Genomic DNA, 17,595 nt, shown 5'->3' with positions numbered 1-17,595 from the left:
TCCAGCATAATGTCTTGACTTACATATATTGTAAAATGATTACCATGTAAGTTTAGTTAGCATCCATGAACTTACACTCTTTAGACCCCACAATGAAGAGGGAAACAATAAATATTTTCATCATAACTTGATTGTTGAGAAGCATCTATGTGATTAGGAGTACCTGTGTATGCAAATAAACATATTGAAAGAGATTAGCATAGATAACAATGAATTTTTCCCTCACAGATAATTGGCATTCCAAGCTTTGCATAGGTAGGATTAGTTTGATTTTTATAGCTAGAATTTGAAGCAGGTGAAATGTATTCATATGATATGTCTGTTGTACATAGTTTTCACAGTATTCATTTGTCATTGCAGATACTCTTTAATTCGATGCAGGTTTCTACTGTAGCAGTCATATGGAAAAAATACCCTCATTCTGCATTTACTATACTGCTTTACAAACCATCTGCTCAGATTTTTACTTCTGAGCACAATTACAATTTGGTCTACATTGGGATGATGAAGAAGACACTGTATTTTTTAAAGAAAGACCCTTTTTAATTGGCATATTTATTTTAGAGTCTCTAAGTATTAGGTTTTGGATACATAGTGATTAGGGAAAAGGCACATGTATATAATTCCCCCAAAATTTTTAAAAGATGCCAATTTTTCATTAATTGTTTTTGTCAGTATGTGTTTGTAGATCTGTATACCCTTTAGGTTACATTACAAAAATCAAGAAAACACTTATTCTCTTAAATTACACTCTACAAAAAACAAAAAAAACAAAAAACAGATCAAAACCTATAATCTTATTTGTCCCACATCCATATTTTTTATAAAAATTTTAACATAAAATTTTGCTCCCTCTGAAATATCTAAAAATTTTAAAAATATTTATTTTGGCAGTGGCTTAGAATGACAGTAACCAGGTGGATTACCTTTTTTGGTCCATTTTAGAACACAAATGTATTTCCAGTCTTTCTAAAAGTTCTGTCTGGAGTACAGATTAGTATTCTAAGAAATATTTTAATAAGCGATAAATCAAAATAGTGAACTATTTGAATGGATTTTAGTCAGATGCTTTCCTTCTACTGAGCACTGTTAGGCATGTGGGAGTTTAACTTGGACACAGCTCTAAGGGTCAGTCAATTGTGTAGATGAGATAAGATAAATTTATTAGGAAACAAGTAGATAGAGAACAGTATAGGCAATACATAGGTATTGACTTATTTGCTTCAGAGTAAGATTGCAAGAGTTAAAGATCACTGAGAGCTAGAGTAAAGAAGGATGTGGAAGGAAATAAACGAGCTGAGCATTGAAAGATGGGGAAGACTGGGAGAAGAGTGAAAGAAGGGCCTTCTGTGCAATGGAAATTCTTTTAAATACTTAGTCATCTTTCCCGTCTTTCTAACTCCTGGAATATCTTCTGACCATGTTCTGTCTTCGCCCGGAGTAAGGACTGCCTGTCACTCTTGGCTGTTGGTATTTCCCCATTCCTGCCCGTACTTCTGGTGTAAAAGACATCACTTCTAACAACCCCAGCCCAGTGAGCAGGCGTAGGGTTAGGAGGGATCTCTGCAGAGATATTAGCTCTAGTAACTAATTTTATATTAACATAAAATCAGGTTGCTAATGATATTTTCTAATTCATGAAAAAATGATTATATTGCATTTTGGAGCATTGCATTCAATATTTTGAATTGCAAGCCTCGTGATAACAGCTGATAAAGTAAATGAGGTAGCTCACACACCAAATTATTGCAGTACCTGGTACACAACAAATGCACCATAAGTGGTTGTTGCTGCCACCACTACCACTGGAGCAGGGCTGAAGAGACTAGCTTCTACCCCACCCATCCTTACCCTTTTTTTAAAAAACATACCAAGAAAAAGATGGTGAGATTATTGCTTTTGATTTTTTTCTTCTCTCTTGGTAAGTTGACCATTTAGTTTTATTACATATGGAAAACATATCTAGAAATGTCAAAGCAATTTTCCTAGTTTATCCTTATAATTCTCCCCCTCGTACCCTCTTGAGGAGGGTTTTAATTAAGAGTCTTTCTTTAGTTTACTCATTAACTTAATCCTAAAGGTATATATTTTCCTTAGATTTGTTTTATCGCTATATAAAATCTTGGTTGAATTAGTTTAAATCCAAAGCTAGATAAATACCAAATAGGAATAGGAATAGGAGCAGTATTTACTTAATGGTCTCCTGCAAAGGACAAACGCTTCCTTTATTCTCCCTTGCCCCTTTGTATGCTGGGTTTCAGCCTAGAGCAAATATTTACAGAGTAATTATGTGCCCTGAAACAAGGGCAACAATGGCAATGTTGACACAACCACAACCTTAGGTCTAGGAACAGGATGGCCACAATTAAGAGTAAAATCCTGAAGAGAAAAATAAAAAGAAAAAAAGTAAAATTATGAAACATTTTTATGGATTCTTTCTGGGAATTCACATCCCTCTGGATTTTTTTATTTTTTAAATTTTTATTTTTAACAGCTGGAATTCCCTAGCTATGTGCTTTTATTCTTAGCCAGTTTTTTTCTACATTCACTGAAAGTAATATAAGTTTGTAAAAAGCAAGGAGGAATAGTATTTATGTATCAGAAATCTCCAAGCTCACCCTTTGCATAAGGTCTCCACTCACTTCTGCCTGTGGCCATTTCCAAAACAGCTGTTACTATTTCTCCATCTGCCACTGATGCCAGGTCCACAAATAACCATATTCTTGTACCATTGTCACTAAAACATTGTGTTCCCATTTTAAGTTGCACTTTTTTTAATGCCTTGATGCTATTGGAATTTTCAAAGTTGACTTGAGAGTACTCTCAGTCTTTAATGGGGGAGATCCCCACTAAACAGATAGGCAGCACCCAACCTCACCCCCACCATAGGTGGTCCATCCTAAGGGAAAATTATACGGTCAAAGAATCTTCTGTTAGCTACCATATGATCTGGCATGGTGTTAGATTAATTGAAATAATGCTGACCTATTTGAAATAATGTCTTTTCATGAAGTTTAGAAGAAATAAACTGATTGTTGATTCTACTTATTCTTACAGATAGTAATTAAAAAATGGTCCATCCCTTGTCCTCTGACATTAAATTGTATAGAGCAGTACTTCCAGGTAATATTTTATATTTTCTTTTCAGTTTCTTTCGTTTTATTTTAAGCTAAAAAGAAAAAAAAAATCAGGCTAATATCTTTTTTTCTAATAAATGGAAAAGTAATGACTAGTTTGCATTTTGGAACTTAATTTTGAAGTGTTTTTATTTGAAAGCCTAGTTATAATAAATTCATCATGTTTGTTGATGCTTTCTGACTTTTAATGACTGTTGGTTTCTCTTTTTCCCCTCAATCCTCTTAAACAGATTTCAAATGCTACAGATGATTGTAAACCAAAGCTCTTTCATTTCTCCAAAGAGGTGTGTAAGTTATTAACAGATACTTTTGGTTGATTTTTCACATTTCAAGTTTTAAGAGATTTGTGTAACAGGGTCTCTTAGGTCTTTGTACCTGTAACTAATTAATTTTCATGAAAGTGCTAAGTATAGGGTTGCCTACCAGAAGAATAATATTATTTAACACAGGGTGGCCTATTATGAAACAGCCACCTTTTTTTGGCATGCCTTTAAATGGAGCCTATTTTAAATGGGCAACTGCCTAAAAGAACAGATTTACTAAATGTCTGGTCTGGCCAATAAGGTCCTCTGTGGATACAGACTTCCTGTTGCCCTCTGGACTTGTAAAGCTAAATAGCCAATTATATAAAAACCTCCTCCCTTGTGAGTAGAACCTTGGTCTGCAGCTAAACAGCCTCATCATTGGACCAGCAATTGAGCACTGCCAGTATGTCTTCTGGCAGACATTCCACAGTTCAAATTTATGATGCCTTCAGTGGAGACTGGAAAACCAGGTCCCCTTGCCTTCCCGAAGAGCCCTCAGATACTGACAATGCCTGCAAGAGCCCTTGGCATCTACAGGGGTGATCTCTAGCATTCTGGAAGAGCTTAATCTTCCCTGTGGCTTTAAGTTATTTTATCTACACTTTTAGATTCTGCTGAAATGCAGGTTCCAGATGCTAGAATCCCTCCACTCAGGTACAACTCTGTCAGTGTACTATTTCAGTGCAGTAACTCCTCCATGCAGAACTTCCCTTTTATCCACAATTTTTACACGAGAAATGTCTCTCTGGCCCCCAAAGGAGGTTACCACGTCTTATGTGGTAAAGGCCTCCGTGTGCCTTCAAGATCTAGGTAGGGTAATTGACAAGCCAGGAAATTGAGCAGTATATGAAAGAGAATTTGTGAATTAAAGTCTCATTCCCTTAATCCAGTCTCAGGAAACACTACAGCTTTCCTTCCTCTCAATTCCCTTCAAATATTTGAGGAGGCATTATGTCCCAAGATAGGTCTTCAGTCATCTGGAACTTCTTTTGCTGAAGAGCCTGAAATTAGTAAGGGGAAAATTATTTTAGAGTAGAGAAAAGAAAGTAAATCATCACCATCCATTTTGTAGAGACAGTATTTTCATTTAGTTGGTAACTTTTGTTTGCTTTGTAATGACCTCTGGCTCTTAAATATTCTAATTTTTTTTAAAAAGTTATGTTCGTGTATTCCAGTGGAACTCCAAAAATTTGCCTGTCTAGAATAAATCATGTTCATTCCCATTGAAAGAAAACATAGGCAAAGATGCTAAGATGTGATTAATATTTGCAATATTCCCTTAGATTAAATCAGTGATATTACCTTGGATTGAGTTGGTAAAAGCAGGTTCAAAAGCATTAACAATTATTTCTACTTACAGAATTAAGTTGTATTTAAATTTTCTAATGCATACATTAGAATTAAGATTATTTCTAAAATGTTATTATTTTGAATCTTACCTAAATATTATTTATTTCACATAAGTTATTTTTATCTTACCCAAATAATATACGAGCAACAGCAGTTGTAGTAAAAGTAACATGGTATAGAAGCCAGCCAAGAAATATCTGGCTAGTACAGGCATTCCATCTACCAGAGAAAAGATTTGCTGATGACCGTAATTGTGTCTCTCTTAAAACAAAACAAAACAAAAAACACAATCTTATTTTATAGAGACAGTTTATGAAAAATGAAGTGAATGTAACCAAATTGATTTTTTTAAAGAACTAAGCTCATTGTCAAATGAAGTAGTGGTTTCAACAGAGTAGCATTTAGTAATTTTGTCTTTTTTCTTTTCAGAGTGCTTATGCAATACCAACCATGGCTTTTTCATTTCTCTGCCATACCTCAATATTGCCCATATACTGTGAACTTCAAAGGTACCATAGAATCCTGGGTTATTTTAAATGTATTAAATATGACCTTTTACTTCTAGGCCTTTCAGGTTGAATGACATTCTCCTTTATGAATTCTTTCCTCCCATCACTGGATTCTAAGTGTTAGTTTAAAACAAAATGAAACAACCAAGAGTTAGTTCTGTTTAAATTGAGGATGTTTCCTGGAAGCATAATCTTTGTGCGGTAATTTTAAATCAGGAATTCTGGTGTATAATCACTAATGAACTAGGTCTTGAATGATTAAGGGACCCTTTTGTCTAGCTTGGGAGATTTGTTTCTATAGATATAAATCATTTCACTGATTCTACTTTTGCCATTTTTGTCTTTTAGCCCTTCAAAGAAAAGAATGCAGAATGTAACCAATACCGCAATTGCTTTAAGTTTCCTCATTTATTTTATATCAGCACTCTTTGGGTACCTCACTTTTTATGGTAAGTATATCATTTAATTGTAGATGAAAAAATAGATTGTTCTCTCATTCAGCAGTCGCCAACCGGTGGTCTGCGAGGTCCGAAAGGTTGGTGACCACTGGTTTAAAGGAACCTTTTGAGCAGTGGTTGCCAACCCGTGGTCCGTGGACCTCTGGTGGTCCATGAGGTCCAAAAGGTTGGTGACTGCTGCTCTAGTTGATCTCACACTTGAATCTGAACTTTGTTTCTGTCTTTCATTAGTAAACTAATTTGTTCAGGGTGCCAGGACTCACTGCAATACTGTGGTGGCTCTACGGGCCCTAAAGAATTGATTTTCTTTCTCTTATAAAGGATCAGGTTCAGGATTAATAACTTTACATGAAAATTTTCTTAAACACCTGAATAGAACCTCGGGATTAATGTCTTTCTACAAGAAAAAATGTACAATAATGATTTATTTTAAAAATATTTTAGGATCTTATTTTCAATACATTGGACTTTAGTTCAGCCGTTTGGGAGAATCAGCCATTTTAACTGCAGAAGAACACATTGAGAAGGGAAAGGGTTTTACACTGAACTACAGTTGTATGCTTACAAGTCAGACATTTCTGCCTTCAGCCTCAATTCATATGATTTAAGACATTTATAATTTTGTAAAAGGATTCTTTTAAATTCATAAATTAAAATTAAATGCTTCTTATATTTATTTTTGAAAATTGCCTGTTTTTTTCTCTTCTGATAAGAACCTCAAGAAAAAGTAAAACTTAAAAGTCTAGAATAAGATTTTAAAAACTGTAAGCTCTCTAATTTGCAAACATGCTTACTTAATTTGCAAACAATCACATTATAACAAATTACACTTAATTTGTCAGACACTTCAGTACACTTGTCAGTTTATGAATGCTTTTGTAACAACTCTCCAAGTAAATGGCTGTTATTACTTTGGTGATAGTTAGCTGTTATGACTCTGATTTCACAGTTGATAGCCTTGTGCACATGTTTCAGGTTTTAGCCATCCATGGTGGCTTGTAATGGACCTTTGCTTATCTCTCAGAGTTTGTCCACATCTGACAAGTTTTTGGACAACATTTACTTGCATAGCTACCTTTCCTAAGCCCGGTGGAAAGAGTATGGATTTCTAAATCCAACAAATATGGTTTAAATGACTACCCTGCTCTAACTAGCTATGTGACCTTGAGCAGGGTACTTCATCTTACAGTATCTTATCTCCTAATCTGTTACAAGGGATAATTGCAAAGAGTGCCTATTACCATGTCTGGCACACAGCAGTCTTCCACAAAGGGAGTCTCCTGCACATGGTGTGTTGTTATCATTACTAGTGTAATTATTGCATGATTACAGGTGCTCTCTTTTTCAACATGGTACTTCTTACTGTCTTTAATGACATTCAATTTAAATATGGTAGCTTTTCAGTATATGTTGTATTATCTTGGAGTTTTCAGAGTGTGAGAAATTATAATTGCTCTATATAGTCCTTTCCTTGCTATCTCTATGTTATTTCAACAGTTGTAAAGGTCAGTCATTAATCTAAAACTGCTCTTGCATTTTTGTACTGTTGTAGATAAGCACTATTTCCAGTATGAGCATGGTACCCTGCTAGATACACTACAATGAAAGTTAAAACAGGCTGTTAAACTTTTTGATCATTGCTAATGAAACAAAATTCTTGAAACACATAAGTTCTATTTTTGATGTGGTTTGTTAATATATAAATAAATATAAATATAAATATAAATATAAATATAAATATAAATATAAATATGAGGACTGGTGCACGAAATTCGTGCACAGGGAGGGAGGGAGGGAGGTGTCCTTCAGCCCAGCCTGCACTCTCTCCAATCTGAGACATCTCGAGGGATGTCTGACTGCCCGTTTAGGCCCGATCCTGGTAGGATGGGGCCTAAATGGGCAGTCGGACATCCCTCTCACAATCCAGGACTGCTGGCTCCCAACTGCTCACCTGCCTGCCTTCCTGATTGCCCCTAACCGCTTCTGCCTGCCAGCCTGATCATCCCCTAACCACGCCCCTGCCAGCCTGATTGATGCCTAACTGCTCCCCTGCCAGCCTGTTTGCCCCTAACTGCCCTCCCCTGCAGGCCTGGTCACCCCTAACTGCCCTCCCCTGCAGGCCTGGTCACCCCTAACTGCCCTCCCCTGCAGGCCTGATCACCCCTAACTGCCCTCCCCTGCAGGCCTGGTCCCCCCCCAACTGCTCTCCCCTGCAGGCCTGGGTCCCCCCCAACTGCCCTTCCCTGCAGGCCCGGTTGCCCCCAACTTCTCTCCTCTGCCAGCCTGGTCACCCCTAACTTTCCTCCTCTGCAGGCTTGATCACCCCCAACTGCCCTCCCTTTCAGGCCTGGTCCCTCTCAACTACCCTCCCCTGCTGTCCTGATCGCCCACAACTGCCCTCCCTTGCAGGCCTGGTCCCTCCCAACTGCCCTACACTGCTGGCCATCTTGTGGTGGCCATCTTGTGTCCACATGGGGGCAGGATCTTTGACCACATGGGGGCAGCCATCTTGTGTGTTGGAGTGATGGTCAATCTGCATATTACTCTTTTATTAGATAGGATAGAGGCCTGGTGCACGGGTGGGGGCCGGCTGGTTTGCCCTGAAAGGTGTCCTGGATCAGGGTGGGGGTTCCCTTGGGGCATAGGGCGGCCTGGGAGAAGGGCCTATGGTGGTTTGCAGGCCGGCCACGCCCCCGGTGACCCAAGCAGAGGCCTGGGTATCTGGGATTTATTTATCTTCTATAATTGAAACTTTGTAGCCTTGAGTGGAGGCCTGGGCTGGCCAGGGTGTGTAGAAAGCTTGGCTTCCTCCATTGCCGGGGAAACCCAAGCCTCCTGCTCGCTCTGTGGCCCCAGCCATCTTGGTTTGGTTAATTTGCATACTCGCTCCTGATTGGCTGGTGGGCGTGGCTTGTGGGTGTAGCGGAGTGGTGGTTAATTTGCATATTACTCTTTTATTAGATAGGAGATACACACACACGCACATGCACACGCACACACACACACACACACACTAGAGGCCTGATGCATGAAATTTGTGCAAGAGTAGGCCTTCCTTCCCCCAGCTGCCGGCATCAGCTTCCCTCTGGCACCTGGAACTTGGGCTTCCCTCGCAACTCCAACTTCGTCCAGAAGGTCGTCTGGAAGGATGTCTGGTCTAATTAGCATATTATACTTTTATTATTATAGATATATTAATTGATTTCTGAGAGGGAGAGAGAGCTAGAGACATCAGTGATGGGAGAGAATCATTGATTGGGCACCTTCTGCATGCCCCCTACTGGGGATCAAGCCCACAACCTGGGCATGTGCCCTTGACTAAAATCAAACCTGGGACCCTTCAGTTTGCATGCCAACACTCTTATCACTGAGCCAAACCAGTTAGGGCTGGTTTGTTAGTTTTTTAATATATTTTTATTGATTTCAGAGAGGAAAAGAGAGGGAGAGAGAGATAGAAACATTAATGATGAGAGAGAATCATTGATTGACTGTCTCCTGCATTCCCCCTACTGGGGATCGAGCTCACAACCTGGACATGTGCCCTTGACCGGAATCGAACCTGGTACCTGCAGGCTGAAGCTCTATCCACTGAGCCAAACTGGCTAGGGCTGGTTTGTTAGTTTTTATATAGACTTTAGCTCAGTAAGATTTTTTTTTTTTTTTTACTAAAGATATGATAGCAGGGTCTCTGTTGGGATTCAGCAAAAACTTGGTATATCAGAATAGTTGTGTATTTTTCTAAATTACAATTGAAACCTGGCACAAATATTATTATATTTATGGATCTTCAACCTTGAAAAAAAGTCTAAAAAAAATGGACCTTCTTCTTCTCCCTATGGGCAAATAAAGCTATTGGAAGAAACTTCAGATGGCCTACACATCTCCAGGATAGCTTGAGAAGTAGTTACATAAATTACCATGAGATGCTTAGGAGCTGTATGATCATCATGTAAATGTAATGTTTACTACACAGGGGTTTTCCTGATTATCAAGTAACTCTGTTATGTTGTCTTGGATTTAATCCTTCTCCACCAATGCAGATTCTTCAGAGTATCCACACTTTATATTATGGAGAAATGCACATTTAAGAAAAATAACATGGTATGTAGGTAGGTAGGTATATAGGTAGGTGATGGATGGATGGAAGGAAGGAAGGAAGGAAGGAAGGAAGGAAGGAAGGAAGGAAGGAAGGAAGGGAGAGGGAGGGAGAAAGAGAGAGAGATGGGGGGAGGGAGGGAGGGAGGGAGGGAGGGAGGGAGGGAGAGAGGAAGGAAGGAAGGAAGGAAGGAAGGAAGGAAGGAAGGAAGGAAGGAAGGAAGGAAGGAAGGGAGAGGGAGGGAGGGAGAAAGAGAGAGAGATGGGGGGAGGGAGGGAGGGAGGGAGGGAGGGAGGGAGGGAGGAAGGAAGGAAGGAAGGAAGGAAGGAAGGAAGGAAGGAGTCCTAACCAGTTTGGCTGAAGGGTCATGGGTTTGATTCTGGTCAAGGGCATGTATCTTGGTTTTAGGCTCAATCCCCTGTCCTGGTCAGGGTGCTTGCAGGAGGCAACCAATCGATGTGTCTCTCTCACATAGGTGTTTCTCTCTGTCTCTTCCCCTCCCTTCCACTCTTTCTTAAAATCAATGGAAAAATATCTTTGGGTGGATTAACAAAAAAAGCGCGCGCACACACACACACACACACACACAATAAATAAAAGAAAGAGAAATAAAGAAAAGTAATTTTTCCAAAGATAGAGGAAGATTCAGATACTGATTTGCTAGTCATTGTTTTGTTTGGGGGTTGTTAATCATAACCAGGGAAAATCTTGTATATTTCTATCTGGACAACAATAACCTTCAGTCTTATGGAAATAAATTGCTAATAGAGTCTGAGGCCTTAATCAAAAGGGCTTATCACAAGTTAAGGCTTCAACTCATTTTATAGATGAGCATCTAAAGCCCAAAGAGGTGCCCTAACCGGTTTGGCTCAGTGGATAGAGTGTCGGCCTGCAGACTGAAAGGTCCCAGGTTTGATTCTGGTCAAGGGCATGTACCTTGGTTGTGGGCACATCCCCAGTAGGAGGTGTGCAGGGGGCAGCTGATCGATGTTTCTCTCTCATCGATGTTTCTAACTCTCTATCCCTCTCCCTTCCTCTCTGTAAAAAAAAAATTCAATAAAAATATATTTAAAAAATAAATAAATAAAGCCCAAAGAGGTGACCTGTCACGCGATTAGTGATTAGTGGCAGGCCTCCTGAATACTAATCCGTGGTCTTTCCGCTGCTTTGTAGTGATCTTTAGAAACTTCATACCAGTTTGACAATGTGTATTAAACAGGACAGCCTCCTGACTTCAGTAGCATACACAACTCGCAGAGACCACCACCCGTCCTTACTGAGATTTGTAGAGATTTGTCTGAATCCAGAGAAGCGTGCCATGCTCTATTCCTTACATATGGTAAGGCTCAGCTAAGAACACAGAACTGACTGACTCAGAAAAAAGGGTTTCATCCTCAGGAAGTAGAAAGTGGACATGTAACCGCTGTTTTGAATATATAATGAATCTAGTTCTTCAGGCTTCTGGAGCTGCTTGGGGTTCTGTCACAGCGCTCCCCAGGCTTAGTTAATATTTAAATTTTGTCAGATTAAAGAGGCCTATAAGTATGTATCTAGATTACTAATATTGGCTCTGATTGCAGATGTTAAGACATTTTAAGTTGACAGGGGGAAAGTGTCCCTTTGGTAAGCCAGGCCAGTGCCCAAATGTTGCATAATAACCAGACCATGTAAAAAGTCTATGAGGTTGTTAAGCAATAAGTGGTAATAGCTCATTTTTATGATTCAGTAAGGGGGGGACAGTTTGCCATATTTCTCCAAAACTCACAAGTATTTCACAGATTTGAGAATAGAATTCAACTTTAATCTCCTATTTAGTCCATAGTTACACCCTGCGTAAAGTACATCTTTGATAATTTAGACAATTAGTTCCTTTCCCCTTTTCATTATCACTAGTCTAGTCCAGTCCTCATTCCCTCTCAGTGATTACGACTGTTGCCTTCCATTATCCCTGTTTCGGGTCTCTTTTTCTCCCAATCTGTCCTGCTTAGTTCAGATCAAAATACACTATTCTTCGTAAGTCATGGCATCTCTGTGTTCTACCAGAGTGAGCCCAAACCTTGAAGAAAGAGTTCCACTGCTGAGTTTTAAATGCATTTCCAGCCTTACCACCCTCTGCTCTTGCGCTGTGGCCCCCTATACGTCAGCCGCTGTGCTCCTCTGGAATCGCAGTTTCTCAGCTGCCTTTCCCTCTGCTTCCTCAGGACTTCTGCTGGTGCTGGTCCTTGCTCCGAGGATCTCTTTCCCACAACTTGAGTGTCACACACATGCATTAACTCATTTAATGCTGTAACTCTACAGGTGAACATATCATTGTCTCCATTTTACAGATGCAAGAACCAAGGGACTCAAAAGTTAATTTGCTATTAGGTAGTGGGACTTGAACATTTGTCTGTACGGTTCCAGATTTCAAGCCCCCCTCTACCATCCTGCCGCCCACTATATCATGGTGACTCTCCCCAAACCTTCCTGGATTTCTTTCTTGCTCATTCCAAGGCCATAGTTATCGTTCTCTGTTCAGAATCACCATAGCTGTTTGTTTGGACCTTCTTCTGTCACTTATGTGTGGATCTGTGCTTAGACACTATCATATATGTGTGTGTATTCACCTTATCTGCCCTTTAAATTTTAAGATCCTTGAAAACGGAGGTGTGTTTGATTTGTCTCTTATTTCCTCCAAAGCACCTTTCCAAAACATATACGCTCGAATTAAAAAGCACTATTCTTTCATAAGTACAAATGGATCTTTCCCTACAAGGCAGTGATATGCAATGTTCTGAATACCCTCACTTGGATATACCTTGTCTATCTTGGGGTGCGGAAAACGTGGGAGTGGAAGAACACCATGGAGCAAGGCATGGTTAGCATGTACAAATTCTGTCACTGACTACCACACTGGCTAGCTAAATAAGCCAGTTCCCTGAAACTTTTATGAAGGATTGTCTACAGATGAGATGTCCAGGAAGCTGGTAAGATGCGCGCAACTCAGTGAGACTCTAGAAAAATTGCAGTATCGAGGAAAAGGTATTGTTTTTGGTACAAAAAAAAAGTGTACAGCTGTGCCAGCCCCAATGAGCTACCAATCTTATATTGTGATCACACGGACCAAATTCATGTGAAAGCACTTTATAAAGCGAACAACATAAATATTCAAAACCTTCAGACAGTGGGAAAGTTCTAACGATATGTATTTAAATATATTTTATTGTCATAATTTAAGTTCTGCCTGTGCTGATTTCTAGTGTCATTAAAAGAAGAGGTTGTGGGCTTCAAGAAGATATTTAACTAATGTCTCTGTGTTTCATAGGAGAGAAAAAGGCCAGAGATGGGTTGGGGACTGGGAATCCGAAATCTGTTAAGATTCCTTTGTGCAAAGGAAAACAATTTTGATGTTATTAACATCTTAGTAGTTTTTATTGAAATCCTTATTGTTATTTTTTAAAATTTACAGACAAAGTGGCGTCTGATATACTCCAAGATTATAGTAAATACTTGCCTCATGATGTTGTTGTCAGGACTGTGAAGTTATGCATACTGTTTGCTGTGCTTTTGACAGTCCCTCTAATCCACTTCCCTGTAAGTACTCTTAAAGGTTTTGTTGCTTGGTGTAGCAGCTCCCTAATGTGGCAACACTAATTCTTTGCAGACTAGAATGTTTGAATCACATCTAGTCTTGTATATCTTACTCATTTGTTAAGTAATTGATCAAAGACCTCATACTTGCGTATAACCCATGAATGCACAAAAATAACAGTGAGCCCCTAAGCTAATTTGTGCTTTTTGAGATTTAGTTTAGATTTATGCTTTCCCACAGCATTGTTTCCAATTTAGAGACTATAGTTCGTCTAAGGTTTTGGTGTGTGTTTTTTTCCTTTTTAATTCTGTATTCTGTTTTTTTGTTTTGTTTGTTTTTTCAAAAGAATGCATGAAGAGGAAAAAGTCAAGTCAGCAAAAATAAGCTCCTTCTGGTTTATTGTAAATTTATCTTCATGTAGACATTCTAGTTTAATCTAACTCAAACTACTTTATTTGCTCTAGAATTATAGTTTAAGGGCAGAACAGATTTTCATTCTGCATTTAGTTGCTATACTTAAGAATCTTAAGAATTTCTGAGAAAATGGAAACAAAGGCTTTGGGTATAAATGCTTCTGCATGGAAGTCCTGAATTCCTAAACAGTGAGTTCCTTAAGACCTGGGCCCTGAGGAGTTTTGCCCCCTCCCTGTGCAGGCTGCAGGGCCAGGAGTGCAGCAGGGGCTGTATAAACATTTGTGGACGTGACCGCCTGCTGCCTGCCTTAGCAGTGGGAAGTGTCATGAATTAGTTTTCATATTTACATGCTGTGAAACAGATAATATAAAATAAAATAGTAAATGGTGTTTCTTCCACATGGCATGATTTCTTTTCTCATTTTAAACCTTTTGTTCTTCTGTTGAAATTAATGAAAATGATTCTCCGAGATTTCATCACACAGTGTTTATTGTCGATACTTTTGAAAATTATGCAACTTAAAGAAATTGTATGTGAACGTTTTTTCAAGAATTAAAGCAAAATAATTTTTATGAAGATCACACAGAAATATGTATTTCTTAGTTTGTGAATAATAAACACGATAATGGTTTATGTTATACTTTTGTAAACTAAATGGTGTCGGGGACAGGAATATCATGGTTACGGTACTGTACATGTGTTTCCCCAAGCGAGTATTTTGGCTTTCACACTTTCTCTTTGCTTAAATCTCTTTCTCTTTATGTTATACAGGCAAGGAAAGCTTTAATGATGATGTTTTTCTCCAATTTTCCATTCTCATGGAGTCACCATTTTTTGATCACGCTAGCACTCAATATTATCATTGTCTTACTTGCAATATATGTCCCTGACATTAAGAATGTATTTGGTGTAGTTGGTAAGTTTTATATTTCAAAAAGATCCACATAATAAAATGGGTAAACTTGTTATCCAGCCTAACATCTGAGCCTGGCAATCATCCTCTCTTTTCCTCCCACTTAAAGGTTCCAGCACATCCACATGTTTGATTTTTGTATTCCCAGGACTGTTTTATCTTAAACTTAGCAGAGAGGATTTCCTCTCATGGAAAAAGCTTGGGGTAGGTTCGTTTTTGTTCTTGTTTCTTTTAAGAATCCTATTTTAAGAAATAATTTGTCATTTTCTAATTACTTTATCTACATAAAAAATAATGTATTTTGAGCTATAACATACATTATTGGGAAGGGTGGAGATTTAAAAATAATACCCTAATTGTTGTTATCTTTTTTCTTATTTCCACAGGCCTTTGTTTTGCTCATCTTTGGAATTTTGGTTGGGGCTTTTAGTTTAGCTCTCATCATTTTTAATTGGATTAATAATAAATGAAAGATAACTTTTCCCATTTCTTGTAAAGAATAATTTACCTCCATATGCAAAAAAGAACAATTCTGGAAGGCACGTTGGATGAATGCTCTTTATATGCGTTAACATTTTTGTAAACATTATTGACAGAAAAGTGGAACAGCATGGGAGTGGGCAAGGGAAAGTGGGCTCATAACAGTTTTAATCAAAATAAGAAACAAACTCAGAATACTCTTAAATGTATTAGGTCAGTCTTTTCTTTGTCTCTTTGTGGGTCTATTGCTTTTTTTAGATTAATGGACTTAATTTTTTAGGGTAGTTTTAATTTTCACAGAAATGTTGAGCAGAAAGAAGAGTCCCATATGTGGCCTCACCCCCAAAACATCCATAGTTTCCCATATTTAACATCTTGAATTAGTGTGGTATATTTATTATACTTGTTGAGCCAAATATTATTATTAACTTAAGTCCATAGTTTACATTGGGGTTCACTCTTGATGTAAGCTTTGGCAATCACTAATCATTTTACAACTTTCATAAAAACTCTGAGCCTTTTCTAGCATGTCATATAGTTGGAATTAAATAGTATCTAACCTTTCAGACTGGCTTCTTTCACTGAGCAATATGCAATTAAGTTTCCTACATGTCTTGTCATGGCTTAATAGCTCATTTATATACATCCATTGTATGGATGAACAACCACAGTTTTGTTTTCTGTTCACCTGTCGAAGGACCTCTTGGTTGCTTCCAAATTTTGGCAGTTTTGAATAAAACTCTACAGGTTTTTGTGTGGACATAAGTTTTCAGCTTATTTGAGTTAATATCAAAGGACGCAATTGCCACATCGTGTGGTAAGAATATGTTTAGTCCTGTAAGCAACTGCCAAAGTGCCTTCCAAAGTGGCTGTAACATTTTTCATTCCCACCAGCAATGATTGAGAATTCCTGTTATTCTACATCCTCACCAGCATTTGGTGTTGACAGTATTTTGTATTTTTTCCATTCTAATGGGTGTGTAGTTGTTTCTCTGTTGTCTTAATTTGTATTTCCCTAGTGACATACGATGTTGATCATCTTTTCATGTGCTTATTTGTCATCTGTGTATTTTCTTTGGTAAGGTTCAGATCTTATGCCTGTTTTTTAAATTAGGTTGTTTTCTCATTGTTGAGTTTTAAGCATTTGTATACCAGTTCTTTATCAGATATGTGTTTTGCAAAGATTTTCTCCCAGTCTGTTTCTTTTTTCATTCTCTTTAACAGTGTATTTCACAGAGCAGAAGTGTTTAATGTTATTAAATATATTAAGTCAATCTTTTGTTTATTTTTTAAAGAAATCAATGTGTTAAGCTTATATACAAAATTGAATCTTAGCTTGTGGGCTAATGTTGACACCGTCAATCACCAATAACAAAACTGTGGGATTATTCCATTTGGTACTTTGCCCTGACTCCAAATCCTCTCCGAGAAACTTTTGTCATTTTCTCTGTTGTGCATTATGAGATAGAACTGTGATGATTGGCTATGGACTTAAAAGTTCTCTGAGCTTTCTTGTTTGTCACTAAAACATGTGACTTTCTACTTGGCAATATGACAAATATTGATGCTTTATGTCATACTTTGTTTGGAGGTTATAAATCATTCTAGTCTTCCCAGTGATGTGGCTTGTTTCTGGTTGGAAACCAGAAACAGTCTCTCCTGCCCATGAGTATCCTATATAAAGGGCACCTTAGCAGCCTACCAAAGCCAGGGTGTATCAGTGAAAATGTAATCCCATCCCTGTGCACATGTAAAGTAGGGAATTACATGCAAAATGCCAATTTGCATGTATGGAAATCCACACTTTTGCAGGTGCCTCTTGCTTCCCACTTAGGAAATTGGCTGAAAAATTGACAACTGAGCTTTTCTTTTGAGTTAAGATACTTCTTTGGCAAATCTGAGATCAGCATGGTGTAATGGAAAAAGTCCAAGTTTGGGGGTTAGAAAGACTTAGATTCAAATCTCAGTGAGTTTAGGGAAACTACTTAACCTCTCTAAGCCTCCACTTTCACATAGGTATTAGATGGAGTTAATACCAATTATACAGGGTTGTGTTGAGAGGATTAAGTGACCTTGTATAAATTAGGTACAGTTTGAAACAGGCTCTCTTCATAGATTAGCTATTTATCCCCTTTCTTCCACCCCTTTATCTGGAGCAATAAAATAAATTTGCTTTCAATCAGGGACATGAAATTCATCTTCCATCTTGCACAACTAGTATGTTTAGAATCCTGCTCTTTCCTTCTCTCCCAGGGGAACTGGCCCCATGTCTGTAGTGCTTTCCCACAGTTCTACCCCAGCTGTACTCCTACTGATGCCTTCCTGAAACTGGGCACTTAGCCTGGTTTCAGAGGCACCTCCT

General features: G+C 38.3%; 1 protein-coding gene across 1 annotated transcript in view; it reads left to right on the top strand.

Moving 5' to 3' along the window:
- Nucleotides 1-16,506, top strand: part of SLC38A6 (solute carrier family 38 member 6) — a 65,770-nt gene extending 49,264 nt beyond the window's left edge. Inside the window, exons 9-16 of the mRNA XM_080641182.1 lie at nt 3,058-3,123; nt 3,368-3,421; nt 5,222-5,301; nt 5,650-5,750; nt 13,304-13,428; nt 14,612-14,756; nt 14,863-14,957; nt 15,140-16,506. Coding sequence (XP_080497308.1) covers nt 3,058-3,123; nt 3,368-3,421; nt 5,222-5,301; nt 5,650-5,750; nt 13,304-13,428; nt 14,612-14,756; nt 14,863-14,957; nt 15,140-15,223 — 750 coding nt within the window. The 3' untranslated portion in view covers nt 15,224-16,506. The remainder of the gene's footprint in view (nt 1-3,057; nt 3,124-3,367; nt 3,422-5,221; nt 5,302-5,649; nt 5,751-13,303; nt 13,429-14,611; nt 14,757-14,862; nt 14,958-15,139) is intronic.
- Nucleotides 16,507-17,595: the final 1,089 nt, after the last annotated feature.

This window comes from Plecotus auritus (genome assembly GCF_963455305.1).
Source record: "Plecotus auritus genome assembly, chromosome: 1".
NCBI classification, from domain to species: domain Eukaryota; kingdom Metazoa; phylum Chordata; class Mammalia; order Chiroptera; family Vespertilionidae; genus Plecotus; species Plecotus auritus.
Note: the sequence above shows the minus strand (reverse complement) of the source record. Positions and strands in the feature narration are given on the sequence as shown.